Genomic DNA, 27,889 nt, shown 5'->3' with positions numbered 1-27,889 from the left:
CCACTCCCATGAGAACCGCTGCTCCTCTCCATATTTGAACTGACTGACAGATGCAGGCAGCACCAGCAATCTCTTGAACCACTGCGGTGCACTGGAAAATGTGAGTTGTGGTGTTTCCCTGTGTTAAAATTATTGAGGGGCTTTTGTTTTGTTGACAAGTGCTGAGACCATACAATGCACCAGGGCAAGATTAGCTGGGAAAATGATCTTCTGATAACATTTTGAACCCAGATGCTCCTCCTCCTTTGTTGTTTTCCTGGAACTGGGTAAATTCAGTTTTCACTTCCGTAGCTCCCCTAACAATCCCAAGGTCAGGTCTTCTGCTGCTTCCCTAGGTGGTGTGACCATTATCGGCCTGGGGGAAGACGAGCTGATTTCATCTCTTCCTTCATAACCATGATATGGGGGCCTCATTTCACACACACAGATTCCCTCCAAAGACTAGATGAGCAGGCCTGAGCTACCCTGGTGCTTGGCATAATGAGAGCCTTGCCCCGATGCCACTCTCTCTTCTCACAATTGTTGACTTTTGGGCCCTCATGCATTCAGTGCCTCAGTGGACAGAGAACCAAACCCAGGTACTTTCACAAACCTGGAGCCAATTCTAAAGTTTTTTGAGCTCCAGCTCAGCTCAGACCACTGACACCTGCTTGAGACTGTGGGTGACTGTGGACACCACTGGCACCTGCTTAAGACTGTGGGTGACTGTAGACTCTGAGCTGGGATGTGCTGTGTCCATGTGACACTCTTCCTCCCCAAGAGTTGTTCAGGAAGGTGGTGCCCTAGGAATGCCATCTGGAACCAGTGGAAGAGGAAGGGCAGGAAGCACCTGGCACCCACTGTTCATACCACCATGACCCATCCACACTGTGGTAACTGAGAGATGTTTCCTCTTGATGGAAGATGTTTCCTCTTGATGAAAATCCTAAACACTAACAATAACAACAAAAAACAAAAAAGAAAAAAAATAAAATCCTAATTTTTTTTTTTTTTCTGGCAGGACAAGTATTTTCTCGTCTTTATAGTTGAGAAGTTCAGGATCTTATAAGGCTAATTTCTCTCTTTAAGATAAGATGGCATTAGGGCACCGAATACCAATGAAATTCATGCTGACAGCCCTTTTCATAGCAGCGGCATCTTGATGTAAGTCTTTGTATTCACATGGCCGTGACATAGCCTAGGAAAGTCATTCAAAGAGAAAACAGGTACAATGTTAAAAAGGGTTCCAACATGTTTTAAAAGGCATTGCTGATGAGAAGCCACACATACAGATTTCTTTAGATGCTTCCTTCACAGCTGCTTTGGCTGAGGTTTACACTGCCAGGTCCTGAGGATGCTACTCCCTGCCCATTCACTAAGGTGAGCTCCTTTAAGGGCTATGAATAGATTGCCAGAACCAAGAGGAATTTATTTTATTAAGTTATTTTAAAATTGTGCTCATCGCTTGATGACACTGTCACAAAAAAATAAAATAGGACTCCCAAAGATTTCAAGAGTATTGTGACAAGCACCTAACAACAATATCTTCTGTTACCTGTGCACTTGTTCCTTCGACATAATAAACATGCACTTGTGCCAAAACATCCATTTACTCAGCGATTCAAATTCTACCCAATCCTGATTAGTTACCAAATACTCAAAGCAAATTTTAATGAGGCAGGTGTGCTCTGGGCTGGAACATCTAAGAAGTCTCATGAGTGGAACACCAAAAGGTGCTACTTTACTTGCACATTGTGGTAGAAAAGTGTATTATTCTAAAGTACCACCAAGATACCAGAGAAAGTGGCAATTTTAAATGTGTCGATTTCAGTGGTAATTTTCCTGTATACTCACCAAGAGTCATAAGCCATAAATCATATGTTGCCCCATGAAAGTTACCATTTTCATTAAAAACCTATGTCCTTCCTACCCAGTATTTGAAACACTGGCACCTTATACAGTCTAAGTACAAGTCTCTCAGCCACTTCTGCTTTGTCTAATAAACTCATGGGACTGCACTGTGCTATATACAGTAGATGATAACATGAATTTGCAAACTGCATAAGTAAAAGACAGTCAAGAGTGGTTAAGTGTACTGTGTATGTAGATATAATTAGGAATACAATTGTATTTATTCACATATTGTTATGTGAATGGGTAGAGGTTAAAAATAAAACCCATTAAGAACAGACTAAATTTAATTAACAATGTGGTCACAGCAGAAAGGATATCAATACATTTTTAAGAATATGGATCCTTGACTGGGCATGGTGGCTCATGCCTGTATTCCCAGCACTTTGGGAGACTGATGTGGGTGAATCACCTGAGGTCAGGAGTTAGAGACCAGCCTGACCAACATGGAGAAACCCTGTCTCTACTAAAAATACAAAATTAGCCAGTGGTGGCACATGCCTGTAACCCCAGCTACTCAGGAGGCTGAGGCAGGAGAATCACTGGAACCTGGGAGGCGGAGGTTGCAGTGAGCTGAGATCTCACCATTGCACTCCAGCTTGGGCAACAAAAGTGAAACTCTGTCTCAATAAACAAACAAATAAATAAAAGAATATGGATCCTTGTATAAACCATAAAAGGAAAGAAATATGTTGCCTAAGAAATAAGTTTTTTGGTCTGTTAATTTTAAGCCTTTCATTTTCCTAAACGCTACTTAATATGATTTTGTCACAGATGTTGGCTTCTGTGGCTGATGGTAAACTCTGCTAAGTGACTTCACATCCTTACCTTCAGTCTCCCGGCTTTATCTTTGTGAAGAAAATGAAATAGAAAATACACGTCATGGTCATTTGCCAAGGCACGCAGGTCAAAGTAATATTTTACATAAACACTGGCAGACACATGAATATTAAACTCAAGTAGCTCCAAAAAACACTTCTCCATCTTGCTCCTGGGGTAGAAGAAACACAATTAAACCAACATAGGACAGTTCTAGTCAAGCGGGTTATCTTTAAAAATATCCTTCTGAGCTACTGGGATGCTCTAAATTCTGTTTTGAAACAAATAAAGGCTGCCTGGTTGGGTTCCCACACTAATGTCCAAGCAAGACACAGCTGCTTGGGGTCTCTTCTGCCTCCCAGCACCCCAAGTTTGGGATGAGGGAAAGGTGGAAGCCTCTTCTGCATTCATGCTGCTGACTCGGGGCTCATTCTTCAGAGTTCCCTCAGGGCAGCTGCACAACTCAAACTCCGTGCTCATTCACGAGCCCCGCAATAGCAATCCCATGACAGGAATGATGGGTGCCATTTATCAGCTCTGAAGGACCTCCAGGCATTTTTACCAGGATGACAACAGGAAGGGGCTTACTGAAGAAGAGAAGCACCAACAAGAGGACTGGGCGCATCTCCATGGCCACAAGTGGACCCATGGAGAAACAGCCTATTATTTCAGAGGGGGAAAAAATCTAAGGCTACAGGGAGGATTCATCCCAAATAAATACATAAGCAAGCTACATTCCATGGCAACAAGAATCCCCTTCCCTCTGCTCCAGCACACAAGGCTATGTCAAGGGGGCATAACGCAAGATTCTGCTCATCTTAGTACTATGAAGAGGTGAAACTGCCACTATGACGGGGCAAGGATAATCTTTAATCTTCAAAGTCTGAAAGGCAGAAAAATCAAGGAGAGACATTTTGGCTAGACTAAACCCATTTTATGATGTGATTTCTAGGAGGGCCCTGGCCTTGTACACGCAGTGTTGCTCCTGAGTTGGGAATGCAACCCTGAAGTGCTCAGCATCTGTCACCCCTGGACAGAATGGGTTGTGGGGAGTTGAATGCAGTGGGAGAGGAAAGGGCTGGGAGCCGTCCTCTGCCATATGGTCATCCAGCCATCCTCACCAAGGCTAAATTAATAGGCACACAGAGTAAATCTGGTTGCTTTCAGAGTAACCTGTGTCATGAGTTAATTGCTTAAAAATAATCAGTATCTGAATAATACATTTAGTTTCTTGGTTTGAAAGCTTTGATATTTTACCCACTGGCTAAGTCAACAAATGCCTGATGTTTTCCTGTAAGGGGGACAGTTAGACCATGAGCCAAGATGTGGTGATCTCATTTGCTGAACTTAAAACCCAGCTGAACCTAATTCCAAAATTAATTTCCTGTTCACATGTCCATAAGTCTATAGAAATGTAAATCAAATAATATTTGAATAGACAGCTGATCAGGATCTGACTTACTACAGGAATTAATAGCACTTCATAATCCCTTTTTATTTTCTCCACCAGTACATTGTAACTGTGTAGAAATACAGTACTTTACAGAATTAACATGTCTCTTAATAGAGGTTTACTCACTGAAGAAAAGCATTCTGTACATAGAACATGCATCTCCTGGGCTTTGTGGTTTTTTTATAATGGCTAGATGATTGAAGAGCATAACCTTTACAGACACAGCAAACTTTCTGAATAATGGCTACTCAGTTTAACTTACTCTTTAGAAAGGAAACATATTGTAGGAAGACATATAGATGTTGGAAATTTTTAAGAAAAATCCGACAGACACCAATTTTTAACTACTAAATTTACACTCAAAATGGGACCATTGCAAACAGTCAACAGCAGGGGCTGAGACAAATGTCTATTAAATGCTTTGACATATGCTTTTCTATGTCCCAAGATCATAAACAGAAGCAGCCTGCTCGAAGCATAGCTCCTGGTGTTTCTCCATTCACACAGCAACAGCACTGTTTGGAACTGGTCTTCTTGGAGCTGGGCTCTGCCCCCACTGCTCCTGGAGCTCACTTCTGTGGAAACCTGCACAGATCCCTGCATGCGCTCTGATCCTGTGACTAGAACTCAGAGCCCCAGCCAGCTGAGGTGCAGGTTTTGAGAACAATTCAGCTGTTCATGATTATAAATTTGAAACCACCTTTGCAAAAATTGTAACTGAGAAAATCATGACAGTGAAAGAGAGCTGATTTAACTGACTTTATCTTGCTTCTAAACCTCCAAGCTGTCCTTGTTCATTCCTAGGCAGAGGCCAAACTAACTTCAGGAGAAACATAGTTTATAGTTTAGCTTGGAAACAAAGACAGTAACACCCCTTTCCCAAAACAAATCTGCTTCCTGCCTGGGGACTGGAGTGCCTTTCCAGAACTAACAAATTAGCCACAAGATTAGAAAGTATGGTTGAGGAGTCATGCAGCTGAAGCCTGCAAGAGTCTGAACCTCCCCATATTGCTCCTGGGAATCACATCACTATTGTGAAACCTAAGACCAGAACTTGAGATATTTTGCAGACCCTGCACTGGGATCAGGTGGCACCACCTCAGTCAATAAACTTGGCCCATCCGGTTTTGTGGCCCCCACCCAGGAGCCGACTCAGTGCAGGAGGACAGCTTCAACTCCCTCTGATTCCATCTCTGATCTGACCAATCAGCACTCCCCTCTTTCTGACCCCCTACCCACCAAATTATTCTTTAACAAAACATCCCAGAGTTTCTAGGAGACTAATTTGAGTAATAGTAGCACGCTGGACTCCCATACAGCTGCCTCTGTGTGAATTAAACTCTTTATTGCAATTCCCCTGTCTTAATCAATCAGCTCTGGCTAGGCAGCAGGCAAGGAGAACTCAGGCAGTCACAAATCTTGCTTTCTTCAAGGGACCAGTTTACAAAAGGATGACTATGATCAAAGCCACTTTAGCGTTTGGAACTTCCAAAGTACTTCTGTTTGTTTCAAATTCATTTGCTGTCACACTCTTTGTTAAAATGGCTATCAGAAATATCACCATGATCACTTGGTTTACACTATTAGCAAAGTGGTGGCAAAAATGGTTTTTTGTTTTTCTTTTTGAGACAAGGTCTGGCTCCTTCACCCAGGGCTAGAGTGCCGTGATGTGAACACAGTTAACTACAGCCTCAACTTCCCAGGCTCAGGCAATTCTCCTGCCTCAGACTCCCAAGTAGCTGGGACTACTACAGGAGCTTGCCGCCATGCCCAGCTAATTTTTTAAAAAAACATTTGGTACAGACAGGGTTCACTGTGTCACCCAGCAGGACTTCAACTCCTGAGCTTAAGCGATCCACTCACCTCAGCCTCACGAAGTGCTGGGATTACAGGCATGAGCCACTGAGCTCAGCCGCAAAGGGGTGATTTTTAAACATAGATATACCCTGAGGTATATCTACAATAGACACCATATCTTCAATTGTAGACGTACACTGAGGTGATTGTGAATGACAGTCTTATCTGGAGTCATAAGTAAAAGTCACAACACTAACTCGTGCCAATACCTGGCATGATCTTGATCTGCTGCTGCTGCTCAATGTAAACAAAACTGCTCCCTTGTCTTGCACAGATGCAGCCCACACAGCTGACTTGACTGTTTAGTGGGCATCCACGAAGGCTCTGCTAGAAATGCCTCCCTGCTCACCCTGCCTCCCAGCTCCAGGGCCCTTCCCTTCACAGCAGTCATGAGGCCAGATTGGAAGGGAGCCCTGGTGAAGCTGTGTTTCAGTGTCATGTTGGTGCATCTGGGAGGAACCCCATGACTCTGCAAGGCTCCTCACATGGTCATGGGGAATTCCAGGCCCAAAGAGTGCTGCTGCAGATGTCTGAGTACCCATGGAGCCTTGAGAGTGTGGTGGGCATGTGGTGATGCCCCAGAATGCTTCTCAAGCTGCGTGGCGAACGCTGGAGCTTCTAACTCATCAGATCAATTTCAAAACACATGTAACACTCTCAATGGGTAGGGGCCAGGGCACAGGAATCTGTGGCTATTTAACTTCATATCTCAAAGATCCTATGAAAATAGATCTTCAGATAAAAGGGGGAAGAAAGGACCAGCAAAAGCAAATACCCAATGGGTGATTGAAGTTGAAGCCATAACTTCCCCATAGTCCAGAGGCCATATGACCTTAACAGTGGCCAATTATTTCAAAGGCCAGATGTTTTCCCCTTAAAAAGTGACTGAAACTAGCAGGCAGCTTCTCAAAAGCTATAAAGATATTTACTCTACCTTATCATTCTGATAGTACACTTGTAAGAGGTTTGCCAAAAAACAACCAGAAAAATACTTTTCAGTTTATCAAGCAGGTTATTACAACAATAACACATCAAGACCTACTCATTAATGCTGGAAAATACAAACTGTTACACTAAAGCTGGATAGAGAGAAGTCTGTGGTCTTATGCTTATTTCATCTGCACAATGAAACCAATAAAGATATTTCTTTTTCTTTTTTTTTTTTTTTTTTTTTGAGACGGAGTCTCACTCTGCCGCCCAGGCTGGAGTGCAGTGGCCAGATCTCGGCTCACTGCAAGCTCCACATCCCGGGTTCACGCCATTCTCCTGCCTCAGCCTCCCGAGTATCTGGGACTACAGGCGCCCGCCACCTCGCCCGGCTATGTTTTTGTATTTTTTAGTAGAGACGGGGTTTCACCGTGTCAGCCAGGATGGTCTCGATCTCCTGACCTCATGATCCGCCCGTCTCGGCCTCCCAAAGTGCTGGGATTACAGGCTTGAGCCACCGCGCCCGGCCAAAGATATTTCTTAGAGTGTTAATTTGGAGAACAAACGAGGCATGGAAAATGGTTACAAAGATCGCCACAATCTGACAAACTCACATGTTCTCAACTGCAACGTCCTGGGGATTCTGGCTGTCATCCTCACTCCACAGACCACGGTTTCTCCAAACCTTGGAGGCAAGACGCATGGCTCCGAGGACAATCTTTTTCCAATTAGTAGGACAAAGATCGATGTTAGCACTAGTTAAAAGTCGTTTAATGTACACCTGCAAAATAAAGCACTGGTCTTTGATTTCAGTTCAGTGTAAGTGTGGTGATAAGAACATTTAAGAATGATAGATTTCTTCTGGTTTTGACCAGAAAGTAAGTGCCTTTTATTCTTATGTTCTGCAGAGACTTTGCTCAAAGTAAGAGGCCAAATCACAGTCATAATCAGATACCTCTGCAGCCTACTCTGCCCATAGACATTTCCAGGCCAACTTTGGTCACAGGGATGACTGGACATTCCTGGGCATGAAGAGAGGCACCATCAGCACCTTCACACTCATGAAAGGCAGCACAAACTCAGGCCCAGTGCAGATTAAGGTTGTTCAGGAAATGCTCCAGCGCCGTCTGTGTGCTGGGTCACACGTGGCTGGCAGGTAGATAGGAATTTTACAGGTGTGCCATGCTTGAATGTGTAACACCCAAGTGATACTGAGGACACTGCTGTCTTCTCCTTTTCACAATAACTAACCCACTCTTGGGACACCCGCTGAGCAACGGTGGTCAAGAGCGCTTCCCAATGCCTGCTGTGCAGACAGCATGACAAGTGCAGGTCTCTGTGGCTGAGAAATAATCTCCATATTCAGTGCTTCATAAGGAACGCATGTGTATGAAAGGAGGGTCCTGCTCACAGCCCCTATTTTCCACATCTCTGCAATCACTTCTTGAAAACTCATTTCTTGTCCTACAGTATCTGCATTCAGTCAATTTGGTTGACTTGAAGGCAGAGATAGCTGTTGGCCTCTGCATCCCTGGAGTTCCTCTAAACCTAAAAAGCAGTTTGTGAGACAATCTCAGGAAGTATTTTCTATCTATCCAATCTCTATCCTATAAAGAACTGGGTGAGGGACCAGCTGAGTGAAGGTGACAGAGGTGAGCTGGGAGGCGTTCCTATCCCAGAGGGTGCTCTGCAGAACAGTATGTCTCTATGCTACTTGACGTCTTTGTATTAAGACCAAAGGAAAACAGTTCATTTTAAGAGAGTTCATTTCTTGTCTGAAGGTTATCAGATTGACGGCTCAGATCTGGCAAAGTTCTCCGAACTCAACTGTGTTTTCAAAATCAAATGGATCTTGAACATGATACGTTCTTATGAGAGATTCTGCTCTCTTTCCCCCTAACTCTGCTCTATCGAGTATCCTGGGAATGACCCTCCCTCCCAGGGTTCAACTCCACAGCACTCACTAGAGAGCACTTAAACAGCATTGGAGAGCCCTCAACTTCCTGTCACCTTTACTGGTAAGCTGGACCTGCTGATACCGATACCACTTGTCCTCCTGGGTCAGTGAGGAATTTCATTTTTTAACACCAGCTCTTCTATCAGCATGGTGGATCCCATCCCACTATTGCAGAACACTGTTCCCCAAATCACCTCTTCTTGAAGACTTTCTCCCTCTCTGCCAGAGATTTCCCCCAATACAAATGTGTTTCCTGTTCCCATCCTGCTCCCCGCAGCTCCCCAGAGGCATCCTCTCATTTGCTCACAGCATCAGGCCCTGTTGCCAGCTCCTCACCTCCCATCTCTCCTTAACCCACCTCACCCACCCCCATCACTCTCCTGAGACTCCTCTTACCAAGGTCGTCAGAGTCTTGACACCTACAAACCAGAGCCCTTCACCCCAAGGCTCCACTCCCCAAGCTCGCCCTCATCTTGTCCAGGGAATTGTCATTGGCCTAGCTCCTGGGGACTAATACTTACATGTGAGTTACCCTGCTCCAATCTGTGTGCAAACACTCTGTGCCCACCTTCACTGGTAGGCTGCCTGCTTCAGATTCTGAGCTGCCATGGGTCACGGCTCACCTGTATCACCCTAGTTGTTTCTTGGTCTTCTTCTCTGTCCCAACCTTCCTCCCAACGGTGGTCTACTCTCCCCAAAGCAGTCACCATAACCTCTTAAATTAAGAACACTGCACTCCGCTGCTCAAGATCTACCATGAGTCCCCTCATCAAACTGGAATAAAACCTAAACTTCTTCCCATGGCCTGCAAGCCAAAGGGCTCTGTGAGCTGTGGCACTGCCTGTGCGGCCTCACCTCTTCCATTCTTTCCTTCATTCGTGTCACCATGCGGGCCCCTGCTGTTTGTTCCTTGAACACACATGAAACATGTTCCTATCTCAGTCTTCGCTCTCGTTCCACTGCCTGTCATGCCAGAACTCCTTATCATCCTCACTTTATAGTCATGTCACTGTTCAAATGTGACCTCTCTAGAGAGGCTCTTCCTCATCATTCTCAATTAGTGAGCCCCTCCCATCCCTCTCTCTTTATCCTGCTTTATTGTTTTGCTATTTCCTATTACCTGAAAAAAATACTTTCCTCATTACAACATAAGCTCATAAAGATAAGGACCATTTTCAACCTGTCATCTTCTCCACTCCAGCACTTAGAAGAGTGGCACAGGGTCAGCATCCAGGGCATGTTTATGGAACAGACAACTTCTTGGCAGCATTTAGCACTGTGACCACAGCCTTTCCTATCTTGAACCCTTTGTTCTTCTTTTATTATTCTCTCCTGCTCGTCCTCCTCCCCCTCTAGCCACTTTACTGGGGGCTTGTCCCTTACATGCTGGTAGCCCTTACAGAGCTATGTTCTGTCCACCTTCTTTTCTTTTCCTTTTTAGAGATGGGGACTTGCTATGCTGCCCAGGCTAGACACAAACTCCTAATCTCAAGTGATTCTCTTGCCTCAGCCTCCCAAGTAGATGGGACTTTAGGTGTATCCCACCATGCCCGGCTTCTCCACTTTCATTCTAAACACTTTCTCTGCATTTGAGCAGCCACACTATTTTTTTTTTTTCTTTTTTTTGAGAGAGAGTTTCACTCTTGTTGTCCAGGCTGGAGTGCAGTGGTGTGATCTTGGCTCACTGCAATCTTCGCCTCCTGGGTTCAAGCAATTCTCCTGCCTCAGCCACCCAACTGGCTGGGATTATAGGTGTCCACCACCATGCCCACCTAATTTTTTAGTAGAGACAGGGTTTCACCATGTTGGTCAGGTTGGTCTTGAACTCCTGATCTCAGGTGATCCACCTGCTTTAGCCTCCCAGAGTGCTGAGATTACAGGTGTGAGCCACCATGCCTGGACTTGAGCAGCTACTCTTACTCCTCATTTCTTATTTCCAGCTCAGACTCATGCTCCAGTCCTATAGATCCAAATAATGACTGCACACGGCCACTCTCCTATCTCACAGGCACACCAAATTTAGCCTGTCTACAGGGAACTCCCCCTTCTTTCAATCCAGCTTTCCCTCCTCCATCAGCTCTCTCTCTCTCCAGCTGGAAGTTCCACTCCTGCTTCCCACCAGCATGTGCTGAGCATTCCAATGGGCCTGCAGCTCCGTGAAAAGGCCTGCCTCTGATCCACTGCCCACAGTGGGGTTTCCATGCAGGTGCCCAGCAAAAGCCTTCTCTTCAAAGTTCTAGCCAGATGCTAAAGGAGAGGGTACTGCTCTAAGTATCTTTTCTCTCCTGGCTGTATGGCTGACATTCCTCTACAGGTTAGTGTGGGGAGGGGTAAACCAATCCCAGCCATCTGAAGAGAACTTCATATTCAGAATGAGTCTCACCACAGGAATTCTGTGAGAACGATGTAGAGGTGAGGACACCGCTAAGGCCTAGCAGCTCACTAGCAAAGCCCATGTCCAAGTATTAACCGGTAGCACATTCCTGGGCAATTTCCTGAGCAGGCACAAGAGGTCAGCAGGAATAAGGAAACATTCAGAGCAGCAGCTCCCAGTCACAGCGTGCATCAGAAATGCCCGGGGAATATGGCCTGGGACTCAGCTTAGACCTACATTGGAATCTGTTGAAGGAGAAACCAGAAATCTCTCCTGCTGCCTTTAATAGTAATTATTCTGTGATAAGAAAAACAATGGCATCATTTTAAACCATACTGATGATTAAATTCAAATATGTGTATTTACTTTGCTTGCACAGGTTTCTCTTGAAAGATCTGATGATAATTTCAGGAATCTACTTTTGGTTAGAAACATGGCCATACCCTGAGTAGGAGACCAGTTGTTAAAGATGCTTTATAGATAAGAAATATCTTACCAAAGCTACGATTGCACATGGAGCTGTTAGTTTTGTGACTTGAAAAAGAGTACAGAAATATCTGAAAATACAGTTGCGTTTGGGATCATCCTCGAAGGATTTCCCTGGAGAATTTTGTTGCTGAAAGAACAAAAAAAAGGCAATATAAATATCCACACAAGAAAACTTTTTAAGTACTCTTAAGATGGCAGTGTTCCCATTTGTGCCAACGTGCTCCTTAAAATAATTTTGATGGGATAAAATGTCTTTTAGTTTTCAAAAATATAAACAGCGGGATCTTAAAATATTTTTGGTTTCCTGTAAACAGAGATGCTAAGGTGGTCCTGTGGCTATCATATGTCTAAAGAAGGAGATTTTAAATTTTTTATAGCATTTAAACTGATTTAAATTTAAACTGTTTTCTAATTCTATTCACAGACATTGTGCATATTTGTCAGGACTATTTACAAATATTTATATTGTTTGCTGCTATAGAAAATTATCTTTTAAAATGACACATTTTGTTATCTGGATGGTATATTTACTCCCCTTAGCGCACTAATTAAACAAAACTGCAAGTCAGCTCTTACTCCAGCATGCCCACTTGACAACACTCCTTATATAAGATGATTAGACACAACAGAGGCAAGACTTAAAGGTGGGTGATTTTGAGTTTAGCATGAACTAAACACAACTCTATGAGACAAAAATAGAACCTCAAAGAAAGTGTCACTTACTGAAAGTGGATGTATTGGTTCGTCAAAAATAGCCAGAGATCTATTTGCGTATCTATAAAATAAGAATGTGCATTTAAGAAATTAATTTGGGAATTGTCAACATCTTAGTAAAGTATCTGCTGGGAGTAGGGCATGGAGGGTGGAGGGAGATACATCTTGTTTGCTTTGGTGAAATTTGTTCACCAAAACAGTTTTTGCAAATTTTTCTCCCGGATCCTGGCCTTCAGAGGGTTTCTTGACCTCTTTTTCTTCAGCACATGATGTCCTGAACTGTGAAGTCTTTTCTACATTGATGATCCAGATTTGCCTTTAAATATTGATCCCCGCTAACAGGCAATGGTAATAAACTACATCTGTTTTGACCCCTCTACCCTCATGCTGGAACACAAGAACATTTTATAAAGCAGTAGTGGTTGGCCATAAAGTTTTAGAGCTTTTATTAAATGTGAATGAGATTCAGATTTCCCAACTATTTCTTTATTATACTTTTATCATATTTGTCTAAGTAGTTTGAGTTACAGAATTAATTGCCTTTTTATTTTAAAAGAGGCCAGTCTTTAATGAACTTTAAAAATGTAATATATTGTGTGCTCACTTAGGAAACCAGTGGTTCTCCAAATGTGGTTTGTGGACCCTGAGATTCCCTAGGAGGCCCATGATGTCAAAACTTTTTTTTTTTTTTTTTTTGAGACAAGGTTTTTCTCTTTCACCCAGGATGGAGCACAGTGGTACAAATATGGCTCACTGCAGGCTTGACTCCCTGGGCTCAAGCGATCCTCCTGCCTCAGCCTCCCAAGTAGCTGGAATGAAATGTGCACACCACCATGCTCAGCTAATTTTTCATTCTTTTTTGATATAGATGGGGTCTTGTCACATTACCCAGGCTAGTCTCAAACTCCTGGTCCCAAGTAATTCTCCCATCTTGGCTTCCCAAAGTGCTGGGGTTACAGGTGTCAACCACCACCTATGGCCCAAAATGTTCTTATAAGAATACTAATTAAACTTTAGAAGCTGCTTGAAAATAAAACATAAAAATAATTTATTACTTTCTAAAAGTAGTAAGACATCGCTTGCTTTCTCACTGTTCAACACTTGTAATAATTGCGTAAAAGCAAAAGTGGGTAAAACTGCTGGTTTCTCAGTATGAATAAGGGCTGTGGTACTGAATTATACTAGTATTCATTCTGCTCTTCACCGCCCCTTGCAGTTTTTATTAAAGTAGCCAGCTTCGCTTAAGAATGTCCTTGATGAAACAGTAAAAATTAATGGTGCTATTAAATCTTGACCTCTCTTTTTAGTACTCTAAGTAGAAAGTTCACATAAAGCACTTCTGCATGCTGAAGTATGATGTTATGTTAAAGAAAAGCACTTGTGATTTAACTGCGAGCTGAACAAGCCAGTTTTTCACAGAGCACCATTTCTATTGAAAGTATGACTGACTGTCATTCTCAAAAAGAAGCCAAGTGAGTCTGTCATTTCAAGAAAAATAACAAGTATTTGTTGTCCATAATAAATCTAATGCTTTCAAGCTAAAAATCAGGAGTTGGAAGACTCATACCTACTACTGTGAGCTTGGCAGCATCTCAATCTGTGAAGACGCTTTTATAATCGTGGTGATGCTAATGAAAGTGAGTTTTTACACTATACATAAACATGAATTAATATTTTCCAAATAGCCAATGCATAATATAAAAGCCAGCAAGGGGAAAGATCCATTCAGTGTACAAGAAAGATCAGTGAGTATTAGTGGAATGAATTCATTGATAGGTACAATCCCACTATAGCTATTTTAATAAATCAGCGCTTGTGGAGCTTTGGTGTGGTTAAAAATACCCACAATTACCTGAAAGCTTTAAAAATACATCTTTTTTGTACTATATATTTGCATGAGGCTAGGTCATCTTTTTATTGCTTCTTTACAATAATAAAGTGATGAGCTGGAGTAACAAGGTAGGTTTTCAAAGAGCTCACCTGTGCTTTATGTTGTAATATATTGCCAAAGTCACACTGTGGAGGGAAAAAAAAAATATTTTTAACTACTGATTTTGTCACTTGTTTGGCCTGAAGATATGTTTTAAAAGGGGGAGGAAGGAACCTTCTCAGCAGCCCTGAAATCCTCTCATTCAAAGCAGTACTATATGAGCACTTTTCTTTTGTTTTAGCTCTCTGGCTTTATAGCGAAAATAGGAGAACCAAACTGCTAGGCAATGTGCTGTTAGAAGATGTTTCTGCTGATGGTTAGTACATATACATAATTACATATTTTCCCTGTCATTTGCTCTTCTACCCATAGAACCTGTAATCTTGTGCAAGTCACTTACATCCATGTGTACATATGCTTATATTTAGACCATACAGTAATGTTTTGCTTTTTAAGTGGCTAGGCCCTGCATTTCAACTGATTTAGTTCACCACCACCTACTTACCCGTTTGTCATTATTTCCCTAAAAGCACATCATCAGTGTGCTTTATACCAATTAAGGTAATTTAAAATCACCTATGCATAATTATTAGCAGGAAATTTATTAGTAAAGATAATGCACAAAAAAATGAATGACACTAGTAACTATCCTGAAATAAGTGGCACTAAACACACAGTGTAACACTGCATCATACAATATTTATGACAGATATTTCCACGTTAGTTTAAACAAAATATTAGTGAACAAATACAACTCTTCAGATGTATGTTACTGTGGTCCTAAGTCATCCTCAATGTTGTGTGTCAGCAAACAGGAGCTTCTCCTGGATAAGTTCTGTGCTTCCATTTGCCCTCAGCATTTAAAATGAGGCTCAGAATAATTTGAGGAGGCAAACTTGAGTTGTAAAAAGTAGGCCCTACAACATTATTAGCATCTAAGATGGATATTTCTATAGTGCCTCAAACAGTTTCATCTCCAAATTGATTTTAAAATCACAGAATTGGAAGTTACATGCTGAAAAGACCACTGAACCTTACATGACACTCCATGAATTATCACCCATTTTACAAATAAGAGAACTAAGGCTTCAAACTGATTTGCCCAAGGTCCCCACATAGTGTTTTTGTGAACTGCAGGTGTTCACAAAATCCTATGGTATGGTTTCAATTGAAGCATACACACACATACATAGAAATGACTCACACAGAAGAAAGGCTCTATGGTTAGAAAGAACAGCAAATGACAGGGAAAACGTGTAATTTATACATTAGAACCATCACTCCTCCATGCAAAGGAACCAGTGGCCCCCATGTTTGCTGCACACTGGATCACCCAAGGAGCTTTAAAAACAGCCTCACCACCAGCTGGAGACATTGTGATTTAGTTGGCGTTGGACATGATTCGGGCATCAGGGTTGTTGGTAAAGTTCCCCAAGTGTGCAACAAAGTTTGGGAATGACTGAGTTAGGGTTAAGGTCAGAATCATCTGGGATGCTTTTATTCATATAATGATGCCTCACATACTTAAGCATTTTTCTAAAAGGCTTGGGAGTGCCCAGAGATGGAGGGAATGTGGAGCTGGGAAGACGCATGTGTTTGCAGACACATCTTTTGAAGAAACGGGTATACATGATTCTAATATGGCCCAATCATCCCTTTGAGAACAATGGACTAGTAACCATGAAAAACATTCTTCAAAATCTTTCGAATAAGCCAATTTGCTGTATTAATTTGCTTAGTAAACCTTTATTTCATCAAAAGTAAATATACCAAATGATCCCTTCTAAAATTTGAGAGCAAATTAAAACTAACTGTACTTCAAAAATAGACTTCTAGGTCAGGCGTGGTAGCTCATGCCTGTAATCATAGGACTTTGGGAGGCTGAGTTGGGTGGATTGCTTGAGCCCAGGAGTTTGAAACCAGCCTGGTCAACACAGCAAAACCCTGTCTCTAAAAAAGAAAAGAAAATTCTATTTTAAAAACACTTGTAGGAATTAGGCTATGCTGGAAGAAAAAGCAGAACCTCTACTTGTTTGAGCAAGGTGAAGCTTAAAACTCCTTTTGAATGGCATACTGAAACATCAGAATCTTTTGAAATCAGAAGAAACCAGGGACTCTAGCCAAAACAGAGTGAGTTTTTACTTAAGGCTGAATACAAACATTAAGTGATGTTTTGGCCATAGAGGCCAAATTTCAGGACTTTAGACATTGGTGGAGTCCAGTTCCTGCTGAAACACAATTTGATCTCAATAATTGTTATACATGAGAGAGGAAAGTGATATTATTATGAGTGTAAATTTACCATTTATAATTAAAGTAGAAGTTACTGACAAATTAGCTTAAAAAGGTAGTACAGTGGAAACAAAATTAAGCTTGTAAGCTAGTCATGGTTATAGACAGGAAATTTGCTAGGGATAAGGACATTAATATTCTAAGGGAGTACCTCTCAAACTGTTTTCCCAAAAATCAACACTCATAATCTAAGGAGATATTAATAATGTTCCTTGGACACATCCAATGGAACTGGGCTTTGTTGTGGCTTTTTAAATAAACTCGAACCCTTCGTTCGAGGGTGCTTTGAAAAGACATGTCTGATTGTGGTCTATGAAGTGCTCATGCATGATGGGAACAGTTAAATGCAGATACACTGTGCACCACTGGAGGACAAGCCGTTCCTTCTTCCAAGAGTAGTTTCCAAAGTAGCACCCATGGTCTTAGGCCTGTAGCCCATAAAGAACTAATAATTTTTCCCAGAAACATCCAATAAAAGGCACCTCTCCTTCCCATTGCGTTCAACACTGTAATAACATAAATGCATCAAATGAATAGCTATGGATTTTCTGGGGTTGATTCTTTGGTAACTGGCTTTCTCTTCTACCACACAGTGTCTAAGATTAAAAGAGAAACAGAAAATTCATATTTAGGTCCTGGAAATCCATATATCATTGAAATCAGTTTCTTAAACTGCTTGCTGAAAAGGGCAACCAAATGGCTGAAATGATAGAGGATGGCCGGGATGCTTTTAGCATATGGGGGTTTGTCACTCAGCCCTCGGCAACCTCATCGTACTCACCTTTCCAGTGTGTGTCTAAGATCAGGTTTGCTGACTGTGCTGTTATCTAGCAATATGGTGGAACATGAGCTGTATTTTCTATCAAGATGCCATGGAGGTATCTGAAGGAGAAGGAAGATAGAGGAAAATGTTTACAGCAGGCTGAACCTACAAAAGTATGGGCTTTTTACCTTAGTAAAAATGTCAAACAATAAAGCATTAAGGTATTTCTTATGTCCTGTGACCTGCCTGATTGTGGTATCTTGAGCAGCTCTATGGGACACTCATTGGAGGTGCGTAACTTCTGCAGATGATGTTTGAGGACTGGGTTATGAAATTCTGCCCTTGTTATGATACCAATCATCAAATCTGGAAAGCCTCCATTATGAATTCCCTTTATAAATTATGGGAAAAGTTTAAAATAAGATTTCCTGCTTTTTTTCCTATTATGCAGTAAAAAGCAGCTATTTTCTATTTCTTTTATTCATTAACTACAATGAAATGTCGTACATTAAATAATACTGGCACAGGAGCATTTTTAGTGCAGTAAATAAAGACCTCATACTACATTCACTAAATTACTAATCCTAAGTCACTCATTCAAGAGACAGTGTGATGGAACCAGCGTTTTAGAGTCAGAGACTGTGTCCCAGGGTGGCTAGTGACCAAACAAGTCAGTGGCCATAGATTTCTCTGGGCCTGCTTCCTTGGCGGAAGATAGAAAAAATACTGCTTTAAGATGCTCTCACATCCAAAAATCAGATGATGGAAACAACTTTGAGAATTTAACTTTCACTTCATGTTTACATAAGACTGCTGTTACATTACTCGAATGAGAACTTCAGAGAATACTTTGCATTCATTTCAAAAGTTGATTAATTTTATTCTGTAAGTTATTTGACACACATCATGGCACTGTCCTGCCTCACTCATGCTGCTCTCTGCCCAGAATACCAATTTCTTTCCCCCTTGCCCCAGCAGGCTTCACCTCCTCTGCCTTCTGGGATCCCTCTGCCAGCAGCCACACCACAAAATATTTCCAATTTTGTGTACTCGTCGGTCTAATGCACTGTGTGTTACATGATAGCAATTGTCTGCAGAGCATCCTCCTGGTGAGAAAGTAAGCCTCTCCAGAGGAGGGAGAGCCCTCTCCTACCTGCAGCTGCTGAGCACAGGATGTGGGAGAAATTAAGGCGTTCAATAAGTGCTTGGTAAATTATTTAAATCAGTTACAATTTGGAAGGTAAATCTTCCTACAGTTACAAATCAATGAAAATTTATCTGCAGTGCTATCAGAGAGATGACAGTGAATCTTTTGAGCCTTCTAGAAAATAAACTATCTCTAAAACACTTTAAAAGTATCTATTCACTTGTCAAGAGTGCAATAGTCAATATGGAAAATGCCTCATCTATGTTAAGAAAATGCATTTCTTGGCCAGGCATGGTGGCTCACTCCTGTAATCCCAGGACTTTGGGAGGCTGAGGCGTGTGGACCATGAGGTCCAGAGTTCAAAACTAGCCTGGCCAAGATGATGAAATCCCGTCTCTACTAAAAATACAAAAATGAGCCAGGCATGGTGGTGGGCGTGCCTGCAATCCCAGCTACACAGGAGGTTGAGGCAGAGAATTGCTTGAACCCGGGAGGCAGGGTAGCAGTGACCCTAGATCATACCACTGCACTCCAGCCTGGGCAACAGAGCAAGACTCCATCTAAAAAGTAAAAAAATTAAAAAATAAAACTCTCTTAATAATAACGCCAGTAACCAAATCCCAGGCACCAAATAGTTGAAAAGATCAACAGCATTATTTAAAACCACAAAATACCTATTATTTTAACTTAAAAAAAAAAACTCAGATGAGCCTTCTTGGGATATGCTTGTCTGCATCATGTTATCACCCTCTTCCGTCAGGGTCTCCCACAGGTACGTGAAAGACAGGGTAGGGAGAAGATCTAGTGGTTGTTTATAAAAGTACACAGCATTTGAAAACTGCCTGTAGCCAATAATCAGAAATATCCATACAGTCTAACACCATTTTGCTTGTTTCAGATGCTTCTTACTGTAAATTCACTTATTTCTTAACAAAAATTCCAGATGTTTTTGAGCAATATTACTATTTGAAGGACCAAATTCTCCTTCAAGGTAGAAATGTTTTAACTCTAGCTAAACTCTTATGTCTCTTAAGCTACTCTATTAATGTATATACTTTATATTAACAGTGTATTTGTGTCAATGAATATACTTCGATTGTCTCAAAAAACAAATATAGCATGAAAAATGAAAATGGACTCATTCAGATACTTCTATTCAAAGTGAAAGAAGGTATCCCTTAAGGTCACTACTATTAGGGATAACAGAGCATAATACTACATGATAACAAAACTCAATTCTGAGAAAAAATCCATTTATGAGAATAAAAAGAAGAGCAAAATAATACATCAAAACACAGACTAATTGGTATAGCTTTAGGTGATATCTGTCCTCATTTTCTTCTATTTAACATTTCTTATAATGAATGCATATTGGATTGTGGATTTTTTTGAGAGGAAGTCTTGCTCTCTTTCCCAGGCTGGAGTGCAGTGGCCTGATCTCAGCTCACTGCAACCTCTGCCTCCCACGTTCAAGCAATTCTCCTTCCTCGGCCTCCCGTGTAGCTGGAATTATAGGCATATGCCACCATGCCAGGCTAATTTTTGTATTTTTAGTAGAGACAGGGTTTCACCATATCGGCCAGGCTGCTCTCAAACTCCTGGCCTCAAGTGATCCCCCAAAGTGCTGGGATTACAGGTATGAGCCACCGACATGGTGACTCTCAGGATCACTTTTTTCTCCCCACTTTTTTACAAGACATGTTTCAGGTATTTTTTAAATAATTAATGACTTTTAGCTAACTTAAAAATTTCTAACACTTTGTGCACTAACAAAAACAGCTCCATATATGCTGCACAGCAATGGGACCACATGGCATGTATGGAGTTTGGATAGAATTCTTACACAAGGCCTGAGTGGAAAAGTGTAATATGCTTATTATAGGTATAAGCAGAAATTGTCTGAATTAATGTCATAATTGTGTCAAATTTAAACTTAGATTTACACTTATATATAGGTTCTAAATTTGGATTAAATATGATGTATTGAACAGAAATTTATTTTCTCTTCTTTCTGAAATCTCATTAGCATTCATCATAAAATAAACATTATACACAGGAACAGGAGACAGGATTGACAGCAGATGATTCTGAGTCAATGCTGCAAGGTGAAAAGCAGACAGAGGAGTGGCAACTGACATGGAAGCACAACTTTGGAGCTGACAGGGAGTGACTTGAACAGAAACAAGCAATATTGTTTGTTTTAAAGAACACAACCCAGGCTCCAAACTCAGAGGCACATGGTACCTGGGAAGGTAGGGTGAAACATACAACAGAAACCAGCAAGGTCAACTGTAAATCTGTGCTTAGAGCCATAAGTCCACCTCTCCTCTCATAAGGAATTTGGATGTGTATTATCTGGATATATTATACCTGAGGATATCTGGGCTCAGAGCTTTTATTCCCAGGACTAAAACCTGGGAAATGGGAACAAATTGCACACACAAAGTGAAACTGCACCTTCCTTCCCAAACCTGCTTCTGGAAAGCCAGCAGCCAGGCTTGCACTGCCAAGGCAGAAAATTGGGAGACCCTTCTTGGAAGAAAACTGAAACATCATACCCTCACATAATACACTGATGTCCCCCAAATGAAAAGCTGGCTCAACTTCCAAATCCCCACAGTGAGACCCCTCGGGGAACAAAGGTCCTGCTTCCAATTAGAGAAAGTCAAAGACCACCACACATTTGAGAGAAGCCTCCAATGAGAGATCAAAACAATAGGAGAAAGGAATTCCCGGGACCAGTAAAAATTCAGGAGCAAAACTATTTTAAAAAATCTTAAAATGTCCTTAAGGAGTTAAAAAAAATCAATAGAACAGTTAGTGAAGAAAGTCAAAGAATCTCTAAGAAGCAGAACAAAAGACAAATTGGAAAATAGGAGGGGAAGAAATTAAAGATCAATACAGAAATACTGGACTAGGAGGCCCAACATCTGAATCATAAGAATACTAAAATAATAATAATAATAAAACAGAGAAAATAGGAAAATTCTCTAAAAGAGATAGTCTGCACACTTAGTGGCCACAATAAAATGTCCCCTCCAGGCTTTATTATACAATTTCAGAATCCCAGAGATAGAGAAGGTCCAAAAAAGCTTGAGAAATGTAAAACTTGGTTACGTATGATGTACCACACAATGGTAACATTTTCAAGAACAGTATAATGAAAACACAATAGAAAATTTCTTCAGAGCTATGAAATTTAGTTTTCACTCTAGAATTTTATACTCTATAACAAAGGAGGGGTTTTGAGAGAGGCTAGATCTCTATACATGTGTGTTCATGAGCCTTTCCTCGGAAACTGCTCCAGCATCACTGGGGAGTAACACAAGACAGAGGGCAAGGCACAGTCTAGGACTCAGTGATCCAACAAGAGTGGTGGCAGAAGAGTTTGTAGAGGGTTCCCAGGCAAACAGGCCCAGGACAGCCTAGGGAAACATAGACTATCCTGGAGGAGGATAACCAAAGGCCAAGGAAAGTTGCTTCAAGAAAAAACATGGAACATATGTTTTAGTAGGTAAAATATTATTTTTTGATAGGCATGTAACAAATGTTACAACACTTGGGGAAGAAAAGCTGTTTTTTAAAAACGGAAAAGGAACATATTCAGAAAATGAATTCCACACACAAAATAATGAAGGATGTGAAAACAAGGAGGCCAGTTGGGGTCTAATGGTCGCATTTGGCTTTATGAGCTATCACGGGCTAGGAAAAAGGGGGTTATCTGGGGGAAGTGCAGAAGTGCTTGAATTTAAGAGAAAGAATGAAGCATGTACAAAGATGAGGCACAGTCAGAATACTCTATGACTCAGCAGTGAATAATATGTGCTTAGTCATAATCATGTAAATACCAATTAATTATTTAATAAAAAATGTGTTAGAGGTGGGAGAAAGAAACAGGGAGGTAAATAAGGTTACAGTGGAGTGAGGAAGTTATGCTTTCACCTGCTATGACAAGAAGTCAGCAGAAAGTGTTGAAGAAAATGGACTCAGCTATTTTTTATTTGATTTGATTTAAAAAGATTAATTTTTTTTTGAGACAGAGTCTCACTCTGTCACCCAGGCTGGAGTGCAGTAGCACAATCTCAGCTCATTGAAACCTCCGCATCCTGGGTTCAAGCAATCCTTTTGCCTCAGCCTCCCAAGTAGCTGGGATTACAGGCATGCACCACCACACTTGGCTAATCTTTGTATTTTTAGTAGAGGCAGGGTTTCACCATCTTGGCCAGGCTGGTCTTGAACTCCTGACCTCGTGATCCACCAGCCTCGGCCTGCCAAGGTGCTTGGATTATAGGCGTGAGACACCGTGTCCAGCCAAAAGATTAAATATTTAAGGCAGATCTTTATATCACAACCAAATTATGTAACTTAAATGTCACATACCCTTAAAAATGGGCACAGTAAACCAATGACTTTCCTGTATAAATCTGATGCTTAGGAAAATAGAAGAGATTTAGAAAATCCACCAAAAAAGGATCATGCTAACAGCACTGGCTCCCTGTTAAATTTTTAGGAATCTTGACAGAATTTTAATTCAAACAAATGATTTCTTCACTTTTCAAAAGCTTACTTACATGATATAGGCGAGAGGTCCTCTTTTCTTGCACTAAGAATGAAAAAATAACAAATCAATTCTGGTGAAAATACCATAGAATAAACATAGTTGCTAATCATCTGATTATCACTATAGAAAATGCAACAAAATTCCATTTTAAAAAATTCTTACCAACAAAATTTATAATTTAAATAATGTAGCATGATTAATCTTATAAGGTAAAATCTAAAAACATAGTTTTATTTTTGACCTAACAGATATTCTATTACATAAAACTGAAAGAATCCCCATGTACACAAGGAAAGGCAAAACAAATTAGGCAACGTGTGTGCCCTGCAAATCTCATGTTGAAATGTAGTCTCCAGTGTTGGAGGTGAGGAAGTGTTTGGATCATGGGGGCAGATCCCTCATGAATGGCTTAGCGTCATCCCCTTGGTGATGAGTGAGTTCCTGCTCTGAATTCATGCATAGTCTTCTTGGGTTTTTGTTGTTGTTGCTGTTGTTCTGAGACAGGGTCTCACTCTGATGCCTAGGCTGGAGTACAGCGGCGTGATTATGGTTCACTGCAACCTTTACCTCCTGGGCTAAAGTAATCCTCTCACCTTAGGCTCAAGAATAGGAGGGCTGCAGGCATGCACCACCACACCTGGCTAATTTTTAAATTTTCTGTAGAGACAAGGTTTCACTATGTTGGCCCAGGCTGGTCTCAGACTCCAGCCTCAAGTGATCTGCCTGCCTCAGCCTCCCAAATACTGGGGTTACAGGCATGAGCTGCTGCACCAGCCTGATCTGCTTATTTAAAAGCATGCAGCACCTCTCACTCTCTTTTGCTCCTTCTCTCACCGTGTGAAAAATGACTTCTTCACCTTCCACAGTGATTATTAGCTTCTTGAGGCCCTTGCCAGAAGCAGATGCTAGCACCACACTTTCTGTACAGCCTGTAGAACTGTGAGCCAATAAACCCTCTTTTCTTCGTAAATTATCCAGTCTCAAGTATTCCTTCACAGAAATGCCAAAATACAGGACAGATGAGAAATTCAGCTAATAAAAAATTTACCTATTGTACATCTGAACCCCTAAGTAGTAGTGTTTTCTGATTCTACATTTACACACAGTTTACTTTCATCACCAGGATCTAATAGCTGACAGCTCTAAGAACCAGTTTCTGACCAGGAGCCAATCTCCAGATGCACTAGAATCCCTGCAAGCATCCCAAATGACTTATCGCTCATCTATTAATATGTTACTGAAAAAACAAATGGGTCTTTACATAACTGGAAAGTAGCCTATCTTAAACTCAAATGTTAAAATGAGTGTGTCAACCTAATTGAACACGGCATCCTTAGCACACAAAATCATTTTGTTCTAACACAGGTCCGAAGAATAAAAGCTACAAGGGGGAATTGGGCCACGCTTTGTTCCCTACAACGCCTCCTCCTTTGAAGTTGAACTGGTCTCACGGACACACATTTCTCACTGCTGAAGAGACGGGGACATGGGGTAGGTTTTCTTCCAGTTCCATACACTCCATGTGTGAGAAGCCCATGGCTCTGGAAGAAACTGAGAAATACAACAATCCTAACCGGAAGTTACCAGCTCAAGACAAGCAAAGTCCACACAAACTATGAAAATGCAGGGGAGAAACCCATTTTTTATTGTGCGACATTCCTTCAGATGTTATTATAGAACCCCCACTTCTTGTATTCCTACTGTTGAAATTAACTGAAAAACATGGTGTATGGCTTTTTTGAAAATAAACTAAGATTTAGCAGAATGTTACAAAAATAAGCAGTAGTGCAGAAAACTCCTACAGTTCTAATTCTCTTCCTAAAACAAGCAGGATGTGGAAACTTTACACTACTTTCACACACTAAGGCTAACCTGGAAAACAGCACAGGCCATGTGTACATTTCCATTACATTCGAGTGAAAAAGTTCTGAGTAGTATGAACATGGATGTGATAGGCTCGTGCGGTTAGAGCATTGTGCAAAAAGGAGGCCAATAGCACAGATCCAATCTAGAACAACAAATTCTTTTGATTTGTTCAAGTGAAATCCAAGCTGTAGCCTAAATCCTATCACTCATCATCAAAATGTACTCTTTGGAACAAGGGAAAAACAGCAAAGACCTATGAAGAAAAAGGCATAAATCCATAACTACTACACTAAATCATGTGGCCAATTAATTGCATTGATAAAAATGTTGCCAACTGTGTAAACACAAAGTCTGCAAGTTTCCATGAACAGTGACAAGTAAATTATGTCACATATTAAAATAAGACAAGTAAATATATTAAACATTAAAAAATTGTAACTGCTATCTGAGTTCCTCTAAATACTTTCTGTAATACACAAAACAGAAAGTTTGTAGTTTTTTGCTTGGAGGAAGAAGCAATATTGTCTTACCACTCATTTGATATTTTCTCAGGAAGAGTGTGCTTTCCCTTGGATGGTCAGAAGCAAAATCTGTACAGGAAGAAGAAGGAGCAATGTAATAATTAGATGAGTAGAAAAGATTCTTTTTAAAGCTGCACATGCATTTTAATCACCTTTAACAGTCTTGAGAAAAGTTTTTAGTAATAAATGTAAAGAAAATAAATGCCACAATGTCCCAATTCTACTGGAGAATGCAAAAATCACAGAAGTTCTCCACATATGGGGAATAAAACCAGGCTGTGTCTGGGACTTCTTTTTAAAATTTGCACCTAAATAAACTGATGCAACTTATAGATGAATCATACACATGCCCTCCTCCTTCTTCTTATCAAATATGCCCACCCTCCTCTATGCTGCTATTACCAGTACATTTCAGGGAAAGTCTCAAGCAGCAAGTGAGGATGTGGTCAATTACTGTCAGACACCGGCTCAATATGTCAAATATGTTAAAACAAAGAGCTATTTTGGGCAAGAAACAGTTTTTTAAAGAGACAGGGTCTCACTCTGTTGCCCGGGCTGGCGTGGTGCAATGGTGCGATGGAGCCAGCACAGCTCACTGAAGCCTCACACTCCTGGGCTCAAGAGATCCTCTTGCAGCTGAGACTATTGGTGCAAGTTACCACATCTGGCTAATTTTTGACCATTTTTTTTTTTTTTTTGTAGAGACAGAGTGAAATGAGACGTACATGGAAATGTGCTGTAATCCTAAAGAATGATATAGTCTATTTTGGACTCTCATCCAACACTACCCATCTATCACCTAGTGTGTAAAACCACTGAGAGGCTTACCTTACACCACCAAACAAGGAACAACATTCACAAGTACTTGCATGCTTTGTGTATAAAGGTACAATTCATTCACATACTATTTTTGTTCATTCTTTCACATTTTTTGAATATTCCGAGAGTACAGTACTTTCCAGTTACAAAGGCATATCTCTCATGAAGCTTAATTATTCTAACGTTTAAATTAAGAGGCCAACCAAAGTTGGAGAAGAGCTGTGAGACACTTCCTCTACAGAAATGAAATCTGTAGCATACATTTTCTATTTTGAAAACTTAGTTTTCCGCCAGCCTGGGGGGATGAGAAAGGGGCCAGAACTGGGCACTGGGGCAGGGAGGAGGAGAGAAACCTCTAGATGCTGCAGGGAAAAAGAATGAGGGAGAGGGTGGGCAGGCACGAAGCAAGGCCAGTCCTCTTGCCTGGTCTCTGGGCCTAGGAAAGCTGGCTAGAGGCAGAAGGCAGGAGCCCAAGGTTGTGGATCCCTCTAGTGGGGACCCTGGGTCAGCAGCAGCCAGAGGCACGCCTGAGGGCAAACAGTATCAGTCGCCTCCTTACCTTTGGGCATCTCCTGGTCGCCGATGTGCTGCAGGTCATGGCCCTCTTGGGCTCCGAAATCAGACTGGACAGGCTCCACAGCGGGGGGGTGTGGTGCTAGTGCCACCTCCGCCTCCGTGATGTTACAGCTGCAGGGCGGTTCTGTCCACTGCACCCGGGGCTGGCTTTGCTTGGGGCTGGCATTGGGGAACAGCAAGTTCCATCTGCTGTGCCTCCGCTCCTCTCTGCCTTGGCCTGCACCTCTGCTTGCCACCGCCTCATAGATGTCAGAGCCGCAGTACAGCTCCGCAGACCCCCTGGACAGACCCTGCCTGGGGCTGGGGTTGGTGCCCAAGCAACAGCTCAGCGTGTTCCCCATGGGGTAGCCCCGCTCCTCTCCAGTAGCTTGGGCCTTCCCTTGCTTCCAAGTCTGCAGAGCTCAGCACTACCACCTCTTCCCAAAAACGGCACGCTGGCAGGGCCAGCCCCTGGCTATGGGGCTGCACCCCACTAGCAGCCCGCACCCCGCCTCTGCCGCCTCCCCTGAGCCGACTTGTCTGCAAGGGTCCTTTGGGAACCTGCTTGCTTTATTTAGAATGGGTCTAGATGCAACAAGCCTGAGAGCTGTGATTGCGAAGAGAGCACATAGGAAGCTCCTCCTCCTTCCACTGCTTCCCACCAACTGAACAAGGTTGCCCTGCCAACCGCCAGAGCTCCCTCCTGGTTCCCAGGAACCAATCAGGCCCAGAGTCCCCTCCACGCGCCCCCGCCCCCATTGTGATGTGGGAGCCTAGGCCCCTGGCTCACTAGGCCCCGCCCTGCTGGCAGCCCCGCCCCCACCTTTCATTCATTGCTGGCTGCTGGGAGCTTTCAGGTTGCTCCACTGTGAGGAAGTTCCTAGAGATCATCACTTTACAATGAATTACGCTAAAATTACTGTAACCAAATATGCTTCATGCATTATCTGGCATC

General features: G+C 41.9%; 1 protein-coding gene across 1 annotated transcript; it reads right to left on the bottom strand.

Annotated features, from left to right (window-relative positions):
• On the bottom strand, nucleotides 1-27,613 carry LOC105466800 (cyclin-Y-like protein 1B). The gene is made up of 10 exons (XM_011715885.3): nucleotides 26,939-27,613; nucleotides 25,570-25,629; nucleotides 23,184-23,215; nucleotides 17,484-17,584; nucleotides 14,461-14,496; nucleotides 12,490-12,541; nucleotides 11,774-11,893; nucleotides 7,561-7,727; nucleotides 2,719-2,881; nucleotides 1-1,177 (listed from the first exon to the last, which is right to left on the bottom strand). Exons 1-10 carry the CDS (start codon nucleotides 27,294-27,296, stop codon nucleotides 1,064-1,066), a joined length of 1,203 nt encoding a protein of 400 aa, XP_011714187.2. The 5' UTR covers nucleotides 27,297-27,613; the 3' UTR covers nucleotides 1-1,063.
• Nucleotides 27,614-27,889: the final 276 nt, after the last annotated feature.

The sequence above is a fragment of the Macaca nemestrina genome, chromosome 18, assembly GCF_043159975.1.
Source record: "Macaca nemestrina isolate mMacNem1 chromosome 18, mMacNem.hap1, whole genome shotgun sequence".
In the NCBI taxonomy this organism is placed as follows: Eukaryota; Metazoa; Chordata; class Mammalia; order Primates; family Cercopithecidae; genus Macaca; species Macaca nemestrina.
Note: the sequence above shows the minus strand (reverse complement) of the source record. Positions and strands in the feature narration are given on the sequence as shown.